This window comes from Ornithorhynchus anatinus, chromosome 13 (assembly GCF_004115215.2).
Source record: "Ornithorhynchus anatinus isolate Pmale09 chromosome 13, mOrnAna1.pri.v4, whole genome shotgun sequence".
Classification (NCBI taxonomy): Eukaryota; Metazoa; Chordata; class Mammalia; order Monotremata; family Ornithorhynchidae; genus Ornithorhynchus; species Ornithorhynchus anatinus.
Window position 1 is genome coordinate 5,317,165 of NC_041740.1, and position 21,847 is coordinate 5,339,011.

At 40.2% G+C, this 21,847-nt stretch overlaps 1 protein-coding gene across 1 annotated transcript in view; it reads right to left on the bottom strand.

Moving 5' to 3' along the window:
• Nucleotides 1-295: 295 nt before the first annotated feature.
• The window catches only part of PAXIP1 (PAX interacting protein 1), a 47,470-nt gene continuing 25,918 nt past the window's right edge, over nucleotides 296-21,847 (bottom strand). Inside the window, exons 7-21 of the mRNA XM_029077434.2 lie at nucleotides 20,089-20,812; nucleotides 18,966-19,060; nucleotides 18,078-18,173; nucleotides 16,029-16,166; nucleotides 15,276-15,397; nucleotides 14,038-14,222; nucleotides 13,547-13,590; nucleotides 12,388-12,455; nucleotides 8,776-8,878; nucleotides 5,897-6,065; nucleotides 4,875-4,975; nucleotides 2,612-2,746; nucleotides 2,450-2,525; nucleotides 2,297-2,357; nucleotides 296-782 (exon numbers count right to left, since the gene is read on the bottom strand). Of these exons, the coding sequence (XP_028933267.1) occupies nucleotides 767-782; nucleotides 2,297-2,357; nucleotides 2,450-2,525; nucleotides 2,612-2,746; nucleotides 4,875-4,975; nucleotides 5,897-6,065; nucleotides 8,776-8,878; nucleotides 12,388-12,455; nucleotides 13,547-13,590; nucleotides 14,038-14,222; nucleotides 15,276-15,397; nucleotides 16,029-16,166; nucleotides 18,078-18,173; nucleotides 18,966-19,060; nucleotides 20,089-20,812 (2,133 nt within the window). The 3' untranslated portion in view covers nucleotides 296-766. The remainder of the gene's footprint in view (nucleotides 783-2,296; nucleotides 2,358-2,449; nucleotides 2,526-2,611; nucleotides 2,747-4,874; nucleotides 4,976-5,896; nucleotides 6,066-8,775; nucleotides 8,879-12,387; nucleotides 12,456-13,546; nucleotides 13,591-14,037; nucleotides 14,223-15,275; nucleotides 15,398-16,028; nucleotides 16,167-18,077; nucleotides 18,174-18,965; nucleotides 19,061-20,088; nucleotides 20,813-21,847) is intronic.

Consider the following 21,847-nt stretch of genomic DNA (forward strand, 5'->3'; position numbering starts at 1 on the left):
AATATGTAATAGCTCAATAACATAAAAGATGTTAACATACCTCCAAAATGCCTCATGAACCTTTTGAAAGCAGCTTTTTCAACCAGTAGGATCTGCCAAGGAAACGGTATTTATTGATGGAAATCATGCAATCTTACTGGCTTATGATTCTTTCCCATTTAAAATAAGAGCAAAATCTTTACCATTTCAGCATATATATTTAAGTTCCAAATCATTTAAAGGTAGGAAATTAGAAAAAATGATTCCTGGAGTTTGTCACAGTTTTGTAGATTTCTAACCACAAAGAACCACTCAATTCTAAGTTTAAAAGTACATTTATTTAAAACTTGGGCAAGTTATCAAAAGAAAATGGAGTATAAGAAATAAAAATAATCAAGAGTACAAAACATTTTAAATCTTCAACACCCATAATTTAAGAGACAGCAGGCCCTTATTTACAGCCACAATTTACTCTCAGTTAAAGTTCTATACCATAGTTATGTTAAAATATTTTAAAAATCAGCAAATGAATAATGAAACCTAATGTGGGCTCTTTAAAAGTTATATAATACAAAACATAATAAATTATGTTTCTTCATAATAAAATTACACATCTTAATCAGATGCAGTTTATTTGTTTTCCTCCTGTAAACCGCTCAACACTTAAGGAAAACAGCTGGAAAACATGACTTATCTGCAGGAAGTACTGATTACTTTATCTGACAGCTAAAATAGCTAGATTTAGTGCTCCCAAGGGCTCCAGGGCAAAGCAGCAATTATGTCCCCATCAAGTAAATTTATATGTAAGTTTGTTAAGGAAGATAACTTTTAGAACATATGTTTAAAAGTCCACTTCAGTGGGACGTGAAGATTGAAAAATCATAACCAAGTTACCAGAAGCTACCTTGACAACAGGTTCTTTTTTTTTTTAAAAAAAAAAAGGCAAATATCTCTCTTCTGCATGACTCTTTGCTCAACGAAGCATGTAAGTAAATAGGTGACTTTGAACAGTCTGCACAACTAAAAGCACCTTTCTAAAAAATGTCCCTTCTACCTCTTCTCTCCTCTTATCCTCCCCTCCTGCCCCCTATACCACCCAAATTGACCCTCCCTTTGCTGCAAACTACAAAAGAAGCAGGGACTGAGTGAAATGCAGGGCCTCTCCTCAGATTCCCCTTCCCAGGCTCCTTCTGGGTTAAAGATAATCTACAAGATTACAAATAACCTATTCTCAACTGTGGAAAATAAAGGTGTAATCAATAACCAATTAGGATCCAGACAAAGGCAATTTCCACTATGAATAATCTCCCTGCGAATTCCAGGAAACCTGTAGCCTCCAAAGATTGAAACTAGAGAATCCATGATCCTGAATCCCACTATGGGGATGTTTCTCCCAAGTTAGTGTATCTAATTCCTAAAGGCTACAAATATCAAGGTGGGAGAGATTGCTCTGTGCTTTAGTAAAGCAATCTTCGAGGAAGAGATGCGAGATAAAATATTTATTTTTAAGAAACCTTACACAAGCAAAAGAAAACTTCATCTCAATGGGTTCCCTAACCAACAGTGTTCATTTAAGAAATATTAGTTGATGACAATAGTTACAGGAAGTTGCTTATGAACCATCCTCCAAGGAGTCCGATTTAGCTCCGGTCGAAGTAGAAATTCAAGATTTTTTGGTTTTTAATTTTGGTTCTACTATGGCTACGAAATAATGTACTCACCTTCATGCGGCAAATTCATTCTTTTAGGTCAGTAGGAGGTGGACCGTTCTACTCATGTCTCACATCAATAAAACATTTGTCTAACTGGAACTATGGAAACTAGCACTTTTTTCCTATGTGAATATAATTTTCAAATTAGTTGCAAATCACAGCTTCATTTTGGAATTCAAAAGCATGAATGAAATAGGTGCAGCCACCACAGTTTTGGGGGGAAATAAGCATCTTATGGCAAGATTTGTGCAAGACAAACTTAGGCACAACAATGGAGGAGTTCTGGACAAAGTATGCACCATTCATTATAATCATATCCTGTGTTAACTGTGAATGCCTTCTTTTAACAATGTTCAGCGTTCTGAACAATTTTTAATTAATGTTATGAGTTACGATTAAGGAGACTGAATTGTGTCAAACCCTATTGGCTCTAGAATTCAGATAAACACCTGCTCTTCTCTCAGTTTTGCATTCCCTAAATAGAAAAATCCCTTACTTCTAGGTGCTTTTCAAATTCATTTAGAAACAAACTTCCCTTCAACAGCCTGGCTCACTCTGCCATTTCTGGGGAAACACTTCCATACACAACGAGCTTAAAAGGATATGATTCGTAGTCCAGTGTCTGGGTAAGAACTCCAGTTAGAACAAACTCTGCGTTATGAACATCTGAAAGAGAATAAAAATGTATTTTAATAATTTTATTTCAGAATTTAATTCTTTTTAAACACTTTAAATAAGGGATAGTAACACAGCCATACCTATTCCTCTGGCAAAATATTCTCGACATAAGTGAAGGTCGTTTTCACATGATATTAAGATAATTTCAGACAAACTCTAAAGAAAAGAAAAAAATTCATCCAACTGATATTAAATGGCACAGTTTAAGAGTTACATTAGAATGGAGCAGATGTTCTATCCACCTTGTTTTGTTTATGTTCCATGAGTTTTCGGAAAGAAGGTTGCTTGGATAGTACTTTTCCTCCAGCACACTCCACGATAGCTTTCATGGTTGAAAGACTAGGACAAATTCCAGGTGTGATATAAAAATACTTTGCCTAAAAATGAGAGGAAAACATTCTTAAACAAAACAAGCTCAAACCTTAGGTTGTAGAGGACACAAAATTTTAAGATGTAACGACCTTCTCAGATCCACTCCAAAGGTTACCACTATATCAGGTTCCTCAGACAGCAGAGAGACTGTATTATTTCATCGGTCTTCTCACTGGTCTCCCTGCCTCTAGCCTCTCTCCTGTCCAATCTATAGTAAATGCTGCAATACCCAATCATTCTCTTGAAGCATCATCCCACACAAATCTCTCCAGGGTCCCCACCCAATAAAAGAAACTTCCACTGGCTTCCTGTTACCCTCCACATCAAAAAAAAACTCCTCAACAGATCTCAAGGCTCTCCATCAACTCTCCCCATTTTATAGATCTGCTCTCTCCATTCCTGCCAAGCTAACTTCCTATCTGAACTTCACCCATCTGCCCTCTCCATTCTTACCAAGCTAACTTCCTGACTGAACTTCCCCCGTCAAAGTCTCATCTTTGTCCCCTTGCTCACTGTTCCTCCAGCCTGGAATGTCCTCCCTCCTCACATTCAACAGACCACAGCTCTCCCCAAATTCAAAGCCTCCCTAAAACCCCATGTCCCCCATTTAGTCTTCCTTGATCAATCAATGGTATGTACTGAGCGCTTACTGTGTGTAGGGCACTGTACTAGGCATGTGGGAAGAGTACAGAGAATTGGCAGACATATACTGCCCTCCAGGATCTTAAGGTGTCAGGAATTTATCGGGGAACATCTGCCTCCCCTACCAGATTTTAAGTCATAGCGCTCCACCAGCCATCAGTAATATATCAACCCACCAACCCTCTGTAGTAGTTACCTATTTATTTATACCCATTGTCAACACTTGTATATATAAGGTGGGTCAACTGTACATTCCATTATTTGCTCTAATCATTCAATTATCTGGAAATATTTTAATGTCCTTCCCCAGGTATAGCATAAACTCCTCAGTATAGCATAAACTCCTCATGCATAGAGAACCAGCCACTTCTGTCTGTTGCCCTTTCCTATGTGTTTAGTAAAGTGCACAGCACCCAATGCACACTCAATAAATGCCATTACTATTACTAGAGATACACAGGGCGATTTTCAAAAACTAACATTACAACTAAGTTGATTATTATTCCACTAGATCATAAACACCTTCAATACACTGTAAATTTAAGGGCCTTTTACTGTATACTCCCAAGTGACTTATACAGTTACCACATCTGTAAAATGGAGACTAAGACTGTGAGCCCCACGTGGGACATGGACTGTGTCCCACTTAATTTGTATCTACCTTAGCACTTAGTATAGTGTAAGGGCTTCTTTTCAAAGTAATTTTTCAACTAAATTCCTTCCTAGAGTTAGTTCAATATGCTAAATGCTTCTGCTACTGTCAGTCATAGCCAATAGGTGTTATTTTAAATCTGTAAATAATCACTCTCTATGCCTGTTCTGCAAAAAATCCTAAAGCCAGCAAAAACTTTAGAGGTGTACAAAGAAATATGTTTCTCATGTTGCATAATGGTTTGCCCTGCTGAGAACTGAAAAAAGCAAATTATCTTACTTGAAACGTATCTTACTTATTTTACTTGAAACGTATTTGTAAGCATTATGCTCTAAAGCAAAGGGAATAGGCTGTGAGCTCGCTGTGGGCAGGGACTGTCACTCTTTATCGTACTGTACTTTCCGAAGCACTTAGTACACAGTACTCTGCACACAGTAAGCGCTTAATAAATACGACTGAATGGATGAATAATGAATTTGCTGTAAAAATGTGGTTTAAAAAATGGGCTTTTTTCCATTTCTAAAGTAATTTGAAACAGTGATCGGTTTAAGTTATTCTGATACGCCTTCAAGTTGCCACTTTGTTCATCTTTAGTGTTATGTGACAAAAGCTTATACAGGTTTATGGTTATACCTCTAAAAAACTCTTTTCGTTATCCTGAAACGTTAAAAGTTACACTCTTTTTTGTACTGATTTACCAAGCATGTTAGGGTTTTTTCCTTCAGTTGACCTAACGTCTAAATTTCTGAAATGATTGTTAGAGCTTGTGAGTTTAATGGAATTGTATCACGTTAACCCAACTCCTAGGTCTGATAATATTGGCTATAATACATGTATACCTTAAAGAGTGGAGTGCCATGCGCTCTCTTCAAGGATTCTTCTAAGCTGAAACAGAAAAGCACTTCGGCTTCTGCATCCCGGAGCAAGAAGCTCTGTTCATCTGCAAAAGGGAACAATGTACAAGTGGAAAGGTAAACCGGAAAATCCCAATGGAAGCCACCGATGGAAAATTTCTGGATTTATTTTCCACAGGAAAATTATGAGTACATGCCAAATAATGAAATGAATGATGAGTTTAATGATTTAACAACTATCCTTCTAAGGGACAAGTGTCGGGTTGGGTAGGAGGAGCTGCCAAAAATGTTGCTAACTAGTCTCAGTAAGCAGTGAAAAACGGGAGTTTTTTCTGTTATAATATAAGTGCATTCGATCTGCAAGAGGCCCGACACACACAAAAACATCACGAAATGTTCTGAAAGATATTTTACTGAAAATGACACTTGGCTATACCAAGATTTGAAAGAAAAATAGTACAATTTAAGGAATTTTAGGGCTTTCAGAAAGTAAATAATTCAATTATTTGAACAAGTAATTATCATTGTAATAAATTTTAAGTCTTCTTTCTTAATGAGGTTTTTATTCCCTCACCTCCTTTAAGTGCAGAAGAGAGCTATTAATACAATGAGAAAGGATTCTCACTCATGCACTGATAAAATGAGTTGTTTCTTTGAAACCCAGATTACTGGTCATTCAAAACAAAATTTGGGCACATGAAAATATCTGCGTTACTGCTATTAAACATGATGTTTTCCATTAGATCACAAAATAAAAACAATCATATTTACTGGCATATCAGTTTGATAAATGTGTTCTAAAACATTAGTATAGTCCAGAATCTTCAAACCTTGAAATATAAACATTTTCAAGGTTTTTTAATAATTCATACAACACCCAAATAATCACCACCTCTTAATATTTATTGAGGAACAACAACATTGTTAATAATTCAGGAACAGGCCTACTTGATAAACTGAAAATATTTTCCATCTGACACTAAAAAAAGTGCAATGCTTTTACTTACCAACAAATTTCTGGCACTTGAAACACTCTTCTAACCAGTCTGGAGTCACAATATGCTTTACTGTTGAAATTGCTGTCAGGAATTTTACTGTGCGTGTCACTTTGCTGGCAATTAGGTGAGTGCATTTCTGTGCAGACTCAGCTACCTCTCCCCCAAGAATGTAGAGTTTCTAAAATTAGATCATATCCCAGTCAGAAATTATACACACACTTAAAAATAGTATCTAATAGGGTACATGAGCGTCTGAATCAAAGAAGTACACAAGAAACAAAACCCAATTTACTAAGAAAATAACAATTTTGATTCCCCCAGTCAACCATAACATTTATGTTTTGAATAGAAAAATAACTCAGACAAAAAGTTCAATGTTTATTTTTTAACATTATATGCAGCCAATGGGAAATAAAACTTCACCCCAAGAACTTGCCAAAAATAGTGTTTGACAACAAATAGTATCTGAAGACCATTCATAAATATGATAAAAAATTAGCAAATGGGAGAAAAATAAATAAGATCAGAAAATGAAAATTTTGAAATTCATAATTTTCTCATCTATTTGAAGAGAATTACACCCAATTAATACCTGCCATTCAAAATGAGACAAGCCACTCACAGCTACAAATATTCCATGTAGTAAAATTGTCCTTTTTATATTAGTTTACCCACTTATAGGCTAAAAAGTCCTTTTTACCCCCTTTGACTGTAAGTTCATTGTGGTCAGGGAACATGTCTACCAATTCTGTTATACTGTACTCTCCCAAGTGCTTAGTACTGTGTTCTGCATATAGTAAACACTCAAAAACTGAATGATTGATACAAACACCCATGTCTGCTCCTTGCCTTCCTTTCTTGAGCTAAGAGCTTCTGAAGGGATTTCATTCTTAATTATTCCTGTCCCCAACTGCTAACTCCTTGAGAGGAGGGAGTATGTATTCGCCTTTACAGAACTCTCCTAAGATCCTACTACAGGGCTCTGAAGCAGAAGGTGCCCAAAACATTCTACTGAATGGAATAAACGGTGCAGCTCTTGCTAGGCCTTTATATGATTAGATAAAAACCCTAACCCTAACTTAGCTGGGCCAGCTGTCACCTCCCATTCAGCCAACATATTGGATAAATGTTTTTCATGGAGAAGCAATGTGGCTCAGTGGAAAGAGCCCAGGCTTGGGAGTCAGAGGTCGTGGGTTCGAATCCGGGCTCTGCCACTTGTCAGCTGTGTGACCGTGGGCGAGTCACTTCACTTCTCTGTGCCTCAGTTACCTCATCTGTAAAATGGGGATGAAGACTGTGAGCCTCACGTGGGACAAACTGATTACCCTGTATCTCCCCCAGCACTTAGAACAGTGCTCTGCACAGAGTAAGCACTTAACAAATACCAGCATCATCATCATTGCATTTTTTTCCAATATTAATTAAAGAATGAACCAGGCCTGAGTAGGAAACCAATCCCTGGAGATAAGCTTTGCTCTTTAAAAAAGAGCATTGTTTGGCTCAAACACCAAGGCACCACAGTTTCTGGCACAGCAAGTTCCCAAGTGGCACACCAGTGGCCTTAAATATCAATGAACCAACAAGAGTTTACAATTTACACCCAGGGACTGGCTCTCTAACTTGGCAGGCTCTGGCCCAAATTGTCAAATAGTGTAAATGTGTAGAACAGAATGAGGCTACTTGTATTGTGTTTAAGTTGTCGGGGGGCACCGAGGTGGGTGGGTGCTATTAACTATTTGAAGACATGGGACAGAGATTGTTGCTTTACTCTTTCCAATATCATAATTCATCATGGCCTAGTGGAAAGAGTGCAGCAGGCCTGGGAATCGGTGGGACCTGGGTTCTAATCCCAGCTCTGCCATATATCTGTTTGACCTTGGGCAAATCATTTAATTTCTCTGTGCCTCAGTTTCCTCATCTGCAAAAATGGGGGTTAAATTCCTGTTCGCCCTTCTCCTTAGATTGCGAGGCCCATGTGAGACAAGGGACTCTGTCCAATCTAACTTGTTATCTATCCCAGCGCTTAAAACATTGCTTGACAAATGGTAAGCACAACAATCAATTAATGGCATTTAGAGAGCGCTTACTGTGAGCAGAGCACTCTACTAAGTGCTTGGGAGAGTACAACAGAGTTGGTAGACACATTCTCTGCCCACAAGCTCACAATCTAGAAAGGGAGACATGCATTAATATAAATAAAGTGTCTTGGGACTGAGGATGGGGTGAATACCAAGTGCCCAGAGGGCAGAGATCCAGGAGCATAGACAATGCAGGTTGGAGAGGGAGTAAGGGAAAGGGGGCTTATCAGGGAAGGCATCTTGGAGGAGAGGAGACCTTAATAAGGCTTTGAAGGTGGGGAGAGTGGTGGTCTGGTGTATACGGGGGAGGGAGCTCCAGGCCAGAAGGAGGGCATGGGAAAGGGGTCAGTAGCAAGACAGATAAGTTTGGGCCACAGTGAGAAAACTGGGGCTTGAGGTTTCAGTGTTGGGCTGCAGGAGAAGATCAGTGAGGTAAGGTAGGAGGGGACAAACTGAAGCCAATGGTAAGCCAATTAATGCCAATGGTAAGGAGTTTCTGTTTGATGCAGAGGTGGATAGGCAACTACTGGAGGTTCTTGAGGAGTGGAGTGACATGGACTGAATGCTTTTTTAGAAAAATGATCCGGGCAGCAGAGTTAAGGACAGATTGGAGTGGAATGAGAAAGGAGGCACAGCAAGATATACGATAAGTGCTTAGACTTGCCCAATGTCACACAGCAGACAAGTGGCGGAGCAGGGACGAGAACCCATGACCTGCTGATTCCCAGGCCCGTGCTCTATCCACTATGCTGCTGTTTTAATGCTGCTATTAGTCTTTTATAAAAGCAGAGGGGAAAAAAAAAAACTCACCTTAATATACTGTTGAACTTGGATAGGCTCAAATCCAGTGAAAAGGACCAAAGGGGTTAATTCAGGTGTTAACTTTTTAGTAGGAGGAGGTAAATCTTCAATTCTACAAAATAAATGTGAGACAAAATGATCATTATATTTCCCTACGAAGCCTTTAAAATACAGCTTTCCTCCTCAAAATCAGAGAAAACTACTCTGGGTGACTCTAACAAGGTTTTCAAAGAAAGACTGTCTTTCTTTGACACCCACCCCCCGCTCCCCCCGACAAGCTACAGCCCCTTTACCCATTAAGATCAAAAGCCTCTGGACCACAGGAACTGTTTTTTACTACTTGTGCACTCTCCCAAGAGTTTACTACAGCAAGCCCCCAATAAATTCCATTGACTAATTCCAGAGGGTGCTTGCCCTTCTCCTTATTTACATACACACATATGAAGTTCCTTAATAATTATTTGAGGAATCCGAGAGGAGGTGTTAAAATACGCTTCAAATCCATCAGGAAACTTCCAACTTAACAAGCTACGAAGATTCTCAAATACAGTTTGAGTTGGTCATCCAGGATGTTCTGTACACTGATGACTGTGCTCTGGAGGCACTTATACAAGACGGCTTGCTAACGATCATGGCTGCTTCACAGACACAGAACAAATCCTAATTATTGCTTTAATTCCCAGCTCTCTTTTCCAATTCTGGGACCTCGCCAAGCCCCCATAGTGATTTGCTATTGGAGGTAACTCTCCTAAACTAGTAAAAACTTTAATACCATTAAACGCTTGTTATTCTCCTTAAATTGTTCTTGTTTCATCCTAACAGGTTATTTATTACTCTTTCAAATTCCACAGCAGTGCTCTGGACAGTCAACATAGTAGCTCTGCTTGATCCCTGAGGTGATTATATTGCTGTGGTTTGAGATGTGTTCATAAAAATAATTTTATACACATGAGACTTAAATCAATTTTATAACAGCTATAAATGTGAGAAGAAATACACTTCTGGAAAAGAGCTATTTGACTGCACTTTACATTTGTGCTAACAAATTATCAGCGTAACCTTGTGGACAAAATTTCCCTCTCTCTATAGGGCCACCATAGTTTCTCTGCCTTCTGTTGCTTTTGGATAGATTCTGCAGTTAGAACCAAAGAAGCAAAGACTCCAGGGCCAGGTAGACAATAGAGTCCGAAAGGATGCACGTGTCTTGGGCTCTCAGAAAAAAGCCTTCCAGTTGCTCCAGAGGTGAGTTTTAAAGGGTTCCATTTCTCTGAAAAGTCCTATTAATCCCAAAATGGCTTGGCCTTGACAATAATAATAATTGTGGTATTTGTTAAGCACTAACTATGGAACGAGCACTGTTTTAAGGGCTGGTGTAGATATAACACAGTCAGATCAGATAGAGCGACCTGAAGCAGCATGGGCTGGGGAGACAAAGGATCTAAATTCTTAATCCTGGCACCGCCACTTGCCTGGTCTGTGATCATAGGCAAGTCACAACTTCTCTGTGCCTCACTTTCCTCAACTGCAAAATGGGTTTTTCATGTTTGTCCTCCCTCCTGCCTAGACTGAGAGTCCCATGGGGGCCGGGGATTGTCACCAGCCTGATTAACTTGTATCTACCCAGCGCTTAGAACAATGCTTGACAAAAATTAAGAGCTTAACAAATACCATAACCAAAAACCAAAATATAAAGAAAAAAAAAGAAACCCCTGTCCATGTGGAGCTCATAGTCTACAGGAGAGGGCAGCAGGCATTACTCCTCATTTTGGATGAGGCAACAGGTAGAAAGAAGTTAAGTAACTTGCCAGAAGTCATATAGTGGCAGAGCCGTGATAATAACAATAACTGTGGCATTTGCTAAACGCTATGTGCCAAGCACTGTACTAAGTGCTGGATAGATACAAGATCATCAGGTCCCACATGGGGCTCATAGTCTAAGTAGGAGGGAGAACAGGTATTGAATGCCCATTTTGCAGATGAGGGAATTGAAGTCCAGAGAATTGCAGTGACTTGCCCAAAGTCACTTAACAGAACAGTGTCATATCTGGGATTAGAACTCAGGTTCTCTGACTTGTAGGCTTGTGTTCTTTTCACTAGGCCACATGGGATTAGAATTCCACAATCCTGACTCATTGGCCTGTTCTCTTCATATTATGCAACACAGCTCCTGATCCACTGGATATTAATGGGACTCATAAGCCAACTAAACCTATGTAACTTGTCCCTATTTTACTCTCCCCAGTGCTTAAAACAGTAATTTGCACATAATAAGGCTCGACGAAAACTACTGATTGATTGTCCAAACAGGAATGGGTTTTTTTTGGTATTCACCAGGATAAAAACCTTTATTTAGAGTCTATCCTGGTTTTAGAGGCATCGTTTCTTTTTTGGGGATATTAGCTCCCAAGGAGAGTACAAGATATACTTGCTCTCTTCTGTAAGCTCTTTATGGGCAAGGAACGTGTCTGCTAATTCTGTTGTACACATGCTCCCGAGTACTTAGTATAGTGATCTGCACATAGCACTCAATAAATACCATTGATTGATATAAACTTGAAAATGTAAATTCTATAAGTAAATCAAAAAGGCCTAACACTGACAGCATATAGAAGAAATCCCCATTTACACTCCATAAATCCCAACATTTTAAAACCCAACCATGAGTTGAATGACTACAAATGGAAACATGCTAAGCAGTCTCCTTCCCAAGCCACCCCTCCTCACTCCAAACAACCCAACAATGGCACCCTGAAAAAGGGAGAAAAGGAGGCCTTTAAGCCCTGGCTATTTCTGGGTCTGTAGTTCCCGGATTGCAGCATGCATTACAGGGGATGTGTATGATCCCAGTTTATACGTTCTGAGACCCAGAACCAAAAAAAAATTTAGATTTTTTCATAGAAGGAGGAACACGGACCCATGGGATTCAAACTACTTTGAATCACAAAAAAAAAAAATGTCCAAAGGGCTTATATTTACATTACTATTTGCAATGAGGTAATCCACTTCTGACACCCACTTAATTAACTTATAAAAAAGGTTTATGTTTATGACAATTCAATCGTTTCCACAACAATATATTCATACAATTATGACTTCACTGCAAACTCAAAAGAAAACACAATCTGGACTGTGAAGACTGGAAAAAATTCAAACTAAAAATAATCGTACAAGCAAAAACTAAAAAAGTGTCTGCATTAATTTTTTATAAACTAGTCATGTCATATGGTATGCACGTCCAGCATTAAGGCACTAATCTACAATTTTTCATACTCCAGGCAAATTCAAAGGAAGCTTTTCTTATTCTAATCACTAGAATCAGACACTTGTGTTTTATTCCTACTTCTGCTCTACTTCATTTTGGACAATTACTCAGTTTGGTGATTTGATCCTCCAAATGTACAATCTGGCATATTGGCAAGTCTTAAAGAATTTATGAAACTAAAAGAAAATCTCAAATTACAATAATTTCACAACGACAGATTCAAATTACTGAAACTGCTAAGAAACTAAACAGTTGTGAAATGTTTCACCCTTTCATGGGTTTCAGCTCTCCAAAGCACAACTGGAAGACTACTATGCCCAGAAATTAGTGACAATAAGTAATATATGGTTTGATCTTACCTGGCTCGCTTGGTAGAAGGTTGAAGACTAGCTTCGTTTTGCTTCAGTTTAGGGGGTAATCTTACACCCTGTATGTCAAACAATAGAAATTTCATTTAAATTATACTACCAGTTCACCATATTATATACCTAGTACGGTGGCCTAGTGGAAAGACCACAGGCCTAGGAGGCAGAAGACCTGGGTTCTAATTCTGCTCTGCCACTTGTCTGCTGTGTGACTTTGGGCAAGTCACTTAACTTCTAGGTGCTTCAGTTTTCCTCATCTGTAAAATGGGGATCAAGAGTGTGAGCCCCACGTGGAAAATGGACTGTGTCCAACCTAGTTATTTTGAATCTACCCCAGTCCTTAGAGCACTGTTTGCATATAATAAGCACTTAAATACCAAAAATATTATTACTGCATCGGCAAGGTCGTTGGCTGGTTTATCAGAAATCCCTGCATATTCTCAGGAATTTCTGGCAATCAATCTCCACCTCTCTGCCTCCCTTCCACTCCCCAAAGAGAAAGAAGGGACAGACCCATTCCAGGAACTTCTGGGATGTTCTGAAGAGGGTCTGTCCATGGAGTCGCTAGGGGTCGGAAACAACTCAGCAGCATTAGGAGAATGCTGAGGTCCAAGCTCCATATCTAATTCCTACCTCTATTTTCTTTCCCAGGTCTTAATATAGCGTATAATATAGTTAAGTGTGAAATAAACACCATAACTACTACTATATGAATGAACAGTGACACAGAATGCAGAAACTAGGAGGCGATTCTCTCATTTCACTTGGCACTGATCAAGCCCTCTCTAAAATTTCCACTAGATTGAAAACTCCTTGAGGGAAGGGATCATGTTCCCACAACTCTACTGTACTCTCCTAAATGCTTACAACAGGGCTTTACATACAATAAGCACTCAATATCAACCATTTATTAAGCTATTATTGTATGCAGAGCACTACATTAAGCGCTTAGGAGAGTACACTATAGCAGGGTCGGTAGAACTGGCAAGTTTGTGTTTGCCCAGTTATTTTGCTTGGTGTATATGTTATCCTTCAACAGTTAAAATGTTTTAACATATAACAAATGTTTATATAAATTACAATAGCAATGCTCACAAACCATGAAACATTTATTAGTAGTAAAAAATGAAGCAGACTTATTAATTCAACATACCATTAACATCTCTGCTGATACTTTTAGTGGAATTCTCCAGGCATCTAGAGCAAAAGGTTAAGGGAAAAACAAAAGGAGACGATAATTGATGTAAAACGAAACTCTTTACTTTTTAAGCCGATGGATATTCATGTTTTTAGATGCTACATCTTGAATTTCAAAGAGAATATAAGATCAACAGATACAGGAAAATTCTTTGCAAACATTTAAAGGTGTGAGGAAAAAAATGCCTGTCAGCAATGTTCCACAGCCAACTGAATCCTCTACAAAAATTACCCTGCCAAGCAACAGGCCCCCTATTAATACCTCTAATTCCACTCCCCCAGGGCTCACCAGACCCCATCAAAACATAACTACTGCCAACAGACAAGGGAGGGGATAGGAGACAACAACAAGGAGGGCAGTGGTGCAGGGATTCATTACAATTACGCCACGGGAAATTTTGGTATTCTTTTAAAAGTACAGTCCATGGGATTTGAATTTTCACTTACCCAAAAGGTTTAAAACTAAATGCTGTGTTGGCGAAAGCGGGTCCTGGAGACTGAACATTGTATAGCGGGTGTGCTGGATCTGTCGAAGGGCTTCAAAATTCCCAAGTAATATATCACAAAGCCACTGAGCATTTACGCAGGGTATCCTCCACTCTTTGGCCTTTTCATACTTTAAGCCACTGGGCCTTTAGGGGGAGGGCAGATGACAAAGTCCGTTTATGAAATAACGCAATGATGTGTACTTCACTTTTTTCAACAGCCTCAAAGTAGAGCATATATTTTTCTCACTTTGTAGAAGAAAAATCTGACGTGCCAACCTGAATAAGTTCTGTAGGAGAAATGTATTCTGCCAAAGTAAATCAGTGGTAGAACGATCGACGTCCACAATTCTTCATTCCCAAGCTATCGCCAGACTACCAGTCTACCTCAAAAAACATTCTTCCTTATCTTTTCAACCCAATTTTATTCTGAGGCCCACTTCTTTATTCTTTGTGGAAAAGCTGACAGTAAGCTCACAATAAATACCACTGATGGATGAGTGGATTTGGTGCAAACAGCTTCTGAGTTACTGCACTAGACTGTGGGTACATTGACCGTCAATGGAGCCTGCTCAGAAAAAACCTTAGCGTGCACTTCGCTATGTGCTGTACTCCCACCTGCCTTCTCACAGTGCTCCAAGCCCCAGCAAGACCGCAGCTGGAAGGTACGAGAGTACCCAGGGCGCTGAGCAAGAGACTATCACTAGAATCCATTCCTTTGGGTGCAGGTTCTCCTGTCACTCTCAATGAGATACTCCATTACAACTATTAATTCATTGCCCATTTTTCCATTAGGACTATCCTCATCCTTGAAATTACACTACCTTGTCTGCCTTATAAAGTAAGACTTCAAGTCCAGGGAAATTAAAGCAGTTTAATATATTACAAAAAGAGGAAAACTATCAGGACACAGCCCATGAAATACGAAAATACGTTCTCTGATTTACAACTTAACCATCCATCTTAAAAGAGATCCTATTTGGGGGCCTATTTCATTCATTCGTTCAGTCAGTCGTATTTACTGAACGCTTACTGTGTGCAGAGTATGTACTAAGCGCTTGGAAAGTACAATTTGGCAACAGATAGAGACAATCCATACCCAACAACGGGCTCACAGTCTAGAAGGGTCTATTTCCAGCTACACCGTCAACAGACTATTAAAAAAGTGAAGTGATTGAACATGGTCAGAAAATTACTTACTCTTTACAGATGAGAACTGTATTGCTGCGGCATAAATAACCTGTGTACTTGGCACCTGCCAGGTAAGCCATTAGTTTTAGGTCATCTCTGTCGCTATCAACAAATCCTGTCACAGAAATAATCTATTGAAGAAAAGAATAAAGACCATTATAAAAACAAGTACAGCACTGTTTATTTTTCATTACACTACAACCTAATGTAACTTGAAGCACATTTAAACTGAGGTTTAAAGAAATGAATATGGCATTCATGGGCACAAGACAATGGATAACAGAGATTTTTCAAAATCAAAGGTGAAAGCCCTTTGAAAAGCGTGTGTTAGAATAAAATGGTATTTCCATGGCAAAGATTGGGAATTCTGAGTTATATTAGACCCATAAGATACCTGCTCTCCCTACCCATTCTGTGAGCCCCATGTGGGATAGAAACCCATGTCTGATCTGATGATCTTGTATCTGCTCCTGCAGAATAAGCACTCAAAGATCTTTAGAGGTATAACAGGAGCCAAACACTGAATTTAGAAAATTCAAACACTAAACAAGGAGATTTTCTGCCTAGCCAGAAAAGAACCAAACCCAACTGCAGTGAGACAATTTCCACAGCCACTGCTTTCCCGCAGGGTAAATTTAACAGCTCTCGGATACACCTGGTCTTCTTTGGTATGTCCTGACCGCTCAGGAATCTGCTTGACTGCCTTTGGAGAACTGGTCTACTCCAAGGGCACCACGTGATTAACTGAAAATGTTGTCTTACGTGCTGGGAACAAGGCTTTCCTCCTGGTGGGAATGCCACTGGAAAATGAAGGGCTCGATGGGGTGGCACCATTTTCTTCTTCTTCAAAACAGTATTTAGCCAGTGTGCAGTGACACATCTCTTTCTTTCTCTCAAAGCCTACCAAACATACAATTTGTGAACTTTTACCAAAATCTTCAAAAGAACACACACGTAATGAAACTACCGTCACTTTCCACCAAAGGAAATTTATGAGGCAAGGAGAAAAAATCTCCTTCTTTATTATTATATGGCATTATCACCAGTAGATCCAGTACCTGAAATTCTGTGCAATAAAACTAATCTGAGGGGATAGTCCTGATGTCTACAAGAAATGGAAACCAAAATGGAGATGTCCCTATTTAAGTGATTACACTGCTAAGTTTAGTAAGTTTAAAAGAATACACCTCTTAACTGGAAGGAGAGATAAGTCCCAAGAATTCCAAGTTCTTACAATGCAGGCAATGGTCCTGACTCCTTAAAAGCAGTGGTCCGATGAGCCAGGTAGATGGGTACAAGTATAGAGTATGGGTCTAGGAGTCAGAAGGAACTGGGTTCTAAACCACGCTCTATTGGTCTGCTGTGTGACCTTGGGCAAGTCACTTAACTTCTCTGTGCCTCAGTTACCTCATCCATAAAATGGGGATTAAGACTGTGAGCCCCATGTGGGACAGGGACTGTATCCAACCTGGTTAGCCTGAATCTATCCCAGGGCTTAGAGCAGTGCTTGACACACAGTAAGTGCTTAACAAAGACCATCATTATTTACTGAGCGCTTAATGTGTACAGAGCGCTGTACTAAGCGCTTGGGACAGTTCAAGTAACTATAAAAAGATACATTCCCAGCCCCAAACGAGCTTACAGTCTAGAGGGGGAGAAAAGAACTTCTTGCCACGACTGAGGAGTCTCTGGGGCCTCCTTCTGCTAGTCTTTCCCATTCCTTCTACTCCCACTGCTGCCAAAAGTCCACCAGCCAGACTGCTGCAGGGGCATGCCCTGTAGATCCCAAACTGTAATTTATTCCTCCTACCGTGCTATATTATGAGACGATAATAGAGTACTATATTGTATGGAACTTTCCCAAGTGCTTAGGACAGTGCTCTGCACACAGTAAACCCTCAATACATACCACTGATTAATCTTGGAGCTGCTCACATATCATTAATATTTAGGGCAATTATAGAATTCTGAGCTGCTATGGTAAATGTAGACATCGACTGCTACCAGGCACAGTTTTGATACTTTCAGAAGAGTCTGGCCTACTGGAAAGAGCACCAGCCTGGGAGTCAGAAGACCAGGGTTCTAATCCCAGCTCTGCCTCCTGTCCGCTGTGTGATCTTGGACGAGTCACTTCCTTTCCTCTGCACCTCGGTTTCCTCATCTATACAATGGGGACTCAATACCTGTTCTCCTTCCACCTTAGATTATGGATCCATGTGACAGGGACTGTGCCCGACCTGATTATTTCTAAACCAGCAATAAGTATGGTTCTTATCACATAGTAAGCTCTTAAATAACAATAATAATAATAATAATATCTGTCTGGTATTTGTTAACCACTTACTATGTGCCAAGCACTGTTCTAAGTGCTGGGGTAGATACAAGGTAATTAGGTTGTCCCACATGGGGCTTCCAGTCTTAATCACCATTTCACAGATGAGATAACTGAGGCACAGAGAAGTTAAGTGACTTGACCGAAGTCACACAGCTGGCAAGTGGTGGAGCCGGGATTAGAACCTGTGAACCCTGACTCCCAAGCCCGGGCTCTTTTTGCTAAGCCACGCTGCTTCTCATGATACCACAATAATCGATCAATGGTATTTCCTGAGCACTCAGAGTTTGAGGATGACTTTACTAAGTGCTTGAGAGAGCACAAAACAGAGACAGTAGACCTGCTCCCTGCCAATAAAAAGTCTAGAGTTTCAATCTATTATGATTATTATCTACCCGGTGCAGAATATAGTGCTTGGCACATAAGGACTTTACATGTATCATTATTATCATTATATTTTCTCTTTCCATTTGACTTACCTGCGCATACATGCTACTGACTTGGCTTTCACAAAGAAGATGAGTACATCTGCCTGTAAATGTAGGATCCACTGTGCCACCATGTGCTTGTATTATCTAACGAACCAACAGAACCAAACAGTTAAACGCTTTCTGTGAACAATGTCCTTTGGCATCAGTTCATGGGCTTTGATACATAAACTGCCATTATACAACTGTGAAAGGAAATAAAAAGTTAACAGGCAAAACAAAATGCCTTTTGCCCTACTCTGTGGTGGGGACAGTTACTAGTAGTATAGTATTCAGTTCAGTTTATTTCTTTGAGGTGATCCTTTGGGTAACCCCCATATTCAAAAAGAAACCAACTGGGCATATTCATTTTGTTAAGGTGATAGCCATATCTGCAATTCACTATGCATCTTTCTGCATGACCTGAACTGCAGACAGACACTTTTATCAATGATCCTTAATGAATGGAAGGGAGGACCAGTAAAGGATGACAAGCAGGAAGAAAACAAAATAAAAAGTCTTTCAATTCAAGACAGTGTGAACTGCACTTGGACACTTGGGCTGTGAACCCTGCATAGGACGGGGACCATCTCCAATCTGCCTATTCCTTGGCCCAGGGCAAAATTTAACAAATATCACCATTATCATTACCATTAGTATCCAAATAATTTCTGAATACTGGTTACATCCTTCTCTTAAAATCCTCAAGCCCAGCACTCAAATCTGATTGCTAGACCCTCTCTTTTTTCCAAAACTTCTCTACTGTTTGTTTTACATCTCAGTGGTTTAGAAAACAAAGTAGGGATGTAATATGCATCAAAATTATACTGGGTTCCTAGAACCACAGAATGTAGTCTTCGCAACAAACGCTTGATATTTCTTCACATCAACAGTTCTTACCCGTTTCCAGGTTGCCAATAGTTGTTTATCAGACATCTGCTCTGGATAATCAGCAATGGCAAACACACATCCCAATAAGAAACATTCTTCTGGAACTACAAGAGAATTGAATAGGAAAAAAATACATGAAGATACACTGTAAACGATACACACGTATATAGAACTAAAATTTGGTTACATAAAATCGGTGACTTTTATTACGAGATCCTTTATGAACAGTCTCCCAGTAATCCCTAGAAGTGATGGCATTCTGGGGGATGTAGCTCAGTAGCAGAGTGCGTGCTTTGCATGTATGAGGTCCCGAGTTCAATCCCCGACATCTCCAGAAAGCTGATGTTTTAGAGAAGCAGCGTGGCTCAGTGGAAAGAGCCCGGGCTTGGGAGTCAGAGGTCGTGGGTTCTAATCCCAGCTCCGCCACTTGTCAGCTGTGTGACTTTGGGCAGGTCACTTAACTTCTCTGTGCCTCAGTTCCCTCATCTGTAAAATGGGGATTAAGACTGGGAGTCCCACGTGGGACAACCTGATTACCTTGTATCAACCCCAGTGCTTAGAACAGTGCTTTGCACATAGTAAGCATTTAACAAATATCATAATTATTATCTTCACCAGTGCTACTTACTGAGCACTTACTGTGTGCAGAGCACTGTACTAAGTGTTTGAGAGAGAACAATACAACAGTGTTCCCTGCCCACAACAAGCTTACAGTCTAGAGAGGGATACAGATTTTAATATAAACAATTTATAATATATTAAAGAAATGCATAGAAGTTCTGTGGGGCTGAGGCTGGGGCAAATATCAGATGCCCAGAGGAAGGGAGAGGGAGCCGGTGGCAAGAGGGCTTAATCACCAAAGGCCCCTTGGAGGACAAGTGACCTAAATAAGGCCATAAAGGTGGGGAGAGTCACGGTCTGGCACATTAATACTAGAGGTCTAAAGTCCAAAACAGGAGACAACTTTGAATATGTACTTTCTTCTCTTCACCACCAGAAATTTCCTGACGAAAAACATTCCCATTTTTCCATTTTAAAATAGGAATCTGGAATGTCTGCCATTCCCCAAAGGTAATCCGTTGGATCAGGTCACACTTTGGGGGTGGGGGGAGAGGGGAGAATCAATACTAACTCTCCACGGCTGGATCGTGGCCAAAGAGCTGATGGTGCTGTGGCTGTTGCTGCTGCTGGTGATGCTGGGGCTGTGGAGGTGGAACCTGATGCTGTAGTGCCTGGGATGCTTGACTCAAGTGTTGTGCTGCTTGATTTTGCATTTGCTGCTGCTGATGCTGTTGGTGGAGGCGTTGCAGCTGCTGCTGCTGCAACTGGTGTTGCTGCAGCTGCTGCTGCTGCAGCTGGTGCTGCTGCATGTTCTGCTGCTGCAGTTGGGCTAACTGGTGTTGCTGTAGCTGCTGCTGCTGCAGCTGCTGCAACTGTTGATGAAGGGTCTGCTGTTGCTGGAACTGCTGAAGCTGCTGCGGAGGGCGGTGCAGCTGCTGCTGAGGATGCAGCTGCTGCTGAGGAAACTGGAGCGACTGCTGTGCAAACGGATGCTGCTGATGGACTTGCTGCTGCTGCTGCTGCTGCTGTGCAAACTGATGAGGTGGTTGGGGAGGGTAAGATGGCTGGGAAATCGGTGGTTGCTGCTGCTGCTGCTGCAGTTGCATAAGTTGTTGAGGCTGAAGGTGTAAAAGGGGGTGGTGCTGCTGCTGTTGGGCCTGATGTGGCTGTTGTAATAAATGAGCCTCTGGAGTTAGTTTCACTTGGCTAAACAACACTGCATTTGCATGTCCCTGTTGGCTATGGTTTACCTGCTGTTCTAAACTTTTTGTAGGTGCTGAAAGGGATTGTAAGATCTAGAAAACAAAGATTTTATGAAGTTTGGGTCATTATCAAATACTTAGAACATTCTTCTACATCTATCCTCTAAACCAAACATGCACAAATATTTGGTAACAAACAGCATTACTGAAAGGGCACCCTAAAACGAAAAAATATCTTCAAAGAACCGGCTCACAAGCATTCTCAATCTCATTATGCTGAACTTTTAACACATTATGCTTGGAGATTTTGCTGTAATCCACTTATTATCATTAGTTGTGCCTATCATCAGGTCTGCTTCTTAAGGACATGTTAATGCTTCAGATAACTTCAGGAGTTGAGGTCCTGTTCAACCCAAGGCACAATTTTAAAAAAGAATGAAGTGGGGTGAGTTTGTAAACCATTTTGGGGTTAATTCCTCGAAAACAAAATTTCGATAAGGCGATTTTGCCAATCCACGGATTTCGCCAAAACAAGATTTTGCCTTTAGGAGTGTAATTTCTAAACTGCGCTTTGCATATGGATAAAGAACATGATGGTTCAAAGAGTCAACATTGAAAGCATCAAGAACTCACTTTTCTACAACTTAATTAGTAAACCCTCCTGAGAAAGGCAATTACAAGAACTGTCCACATTCATAGTCTAATAGTCCATATTACATAATTTACTCCACAATTTAATGCTAATGAACTGCAATAAAAATTGAAAATAAATGTCATCAGAGTGGCCTGACTGTCCATATGAAAAGGAACTGCAAGGAACTGTGGCTCTCCCCACATATCCTGAGTCTCTAGAGCAAGCAGAATTCACATTTTGCAAAGGTCCCAGAGACTAAGAGTATTCTGACTTTGCAGGGCAGACAGCAGTACAGAGGCAATCCTGCTGATGGAATTTCTATCTAGATGGTTCAAAACTGAGTACGCCACGACCAGTGGTCCTGCGCTCTGTTTATTCGTGAAGGCTCTGCTTTAGTGGCTGTGGCCAGATTTTGAAGGCCAACTGGAGAGAGAATGGTTCTTTTTGGGCAGACTTTGAGGAATCTGTGAATCTGCGGTATGGAGTACAGAATC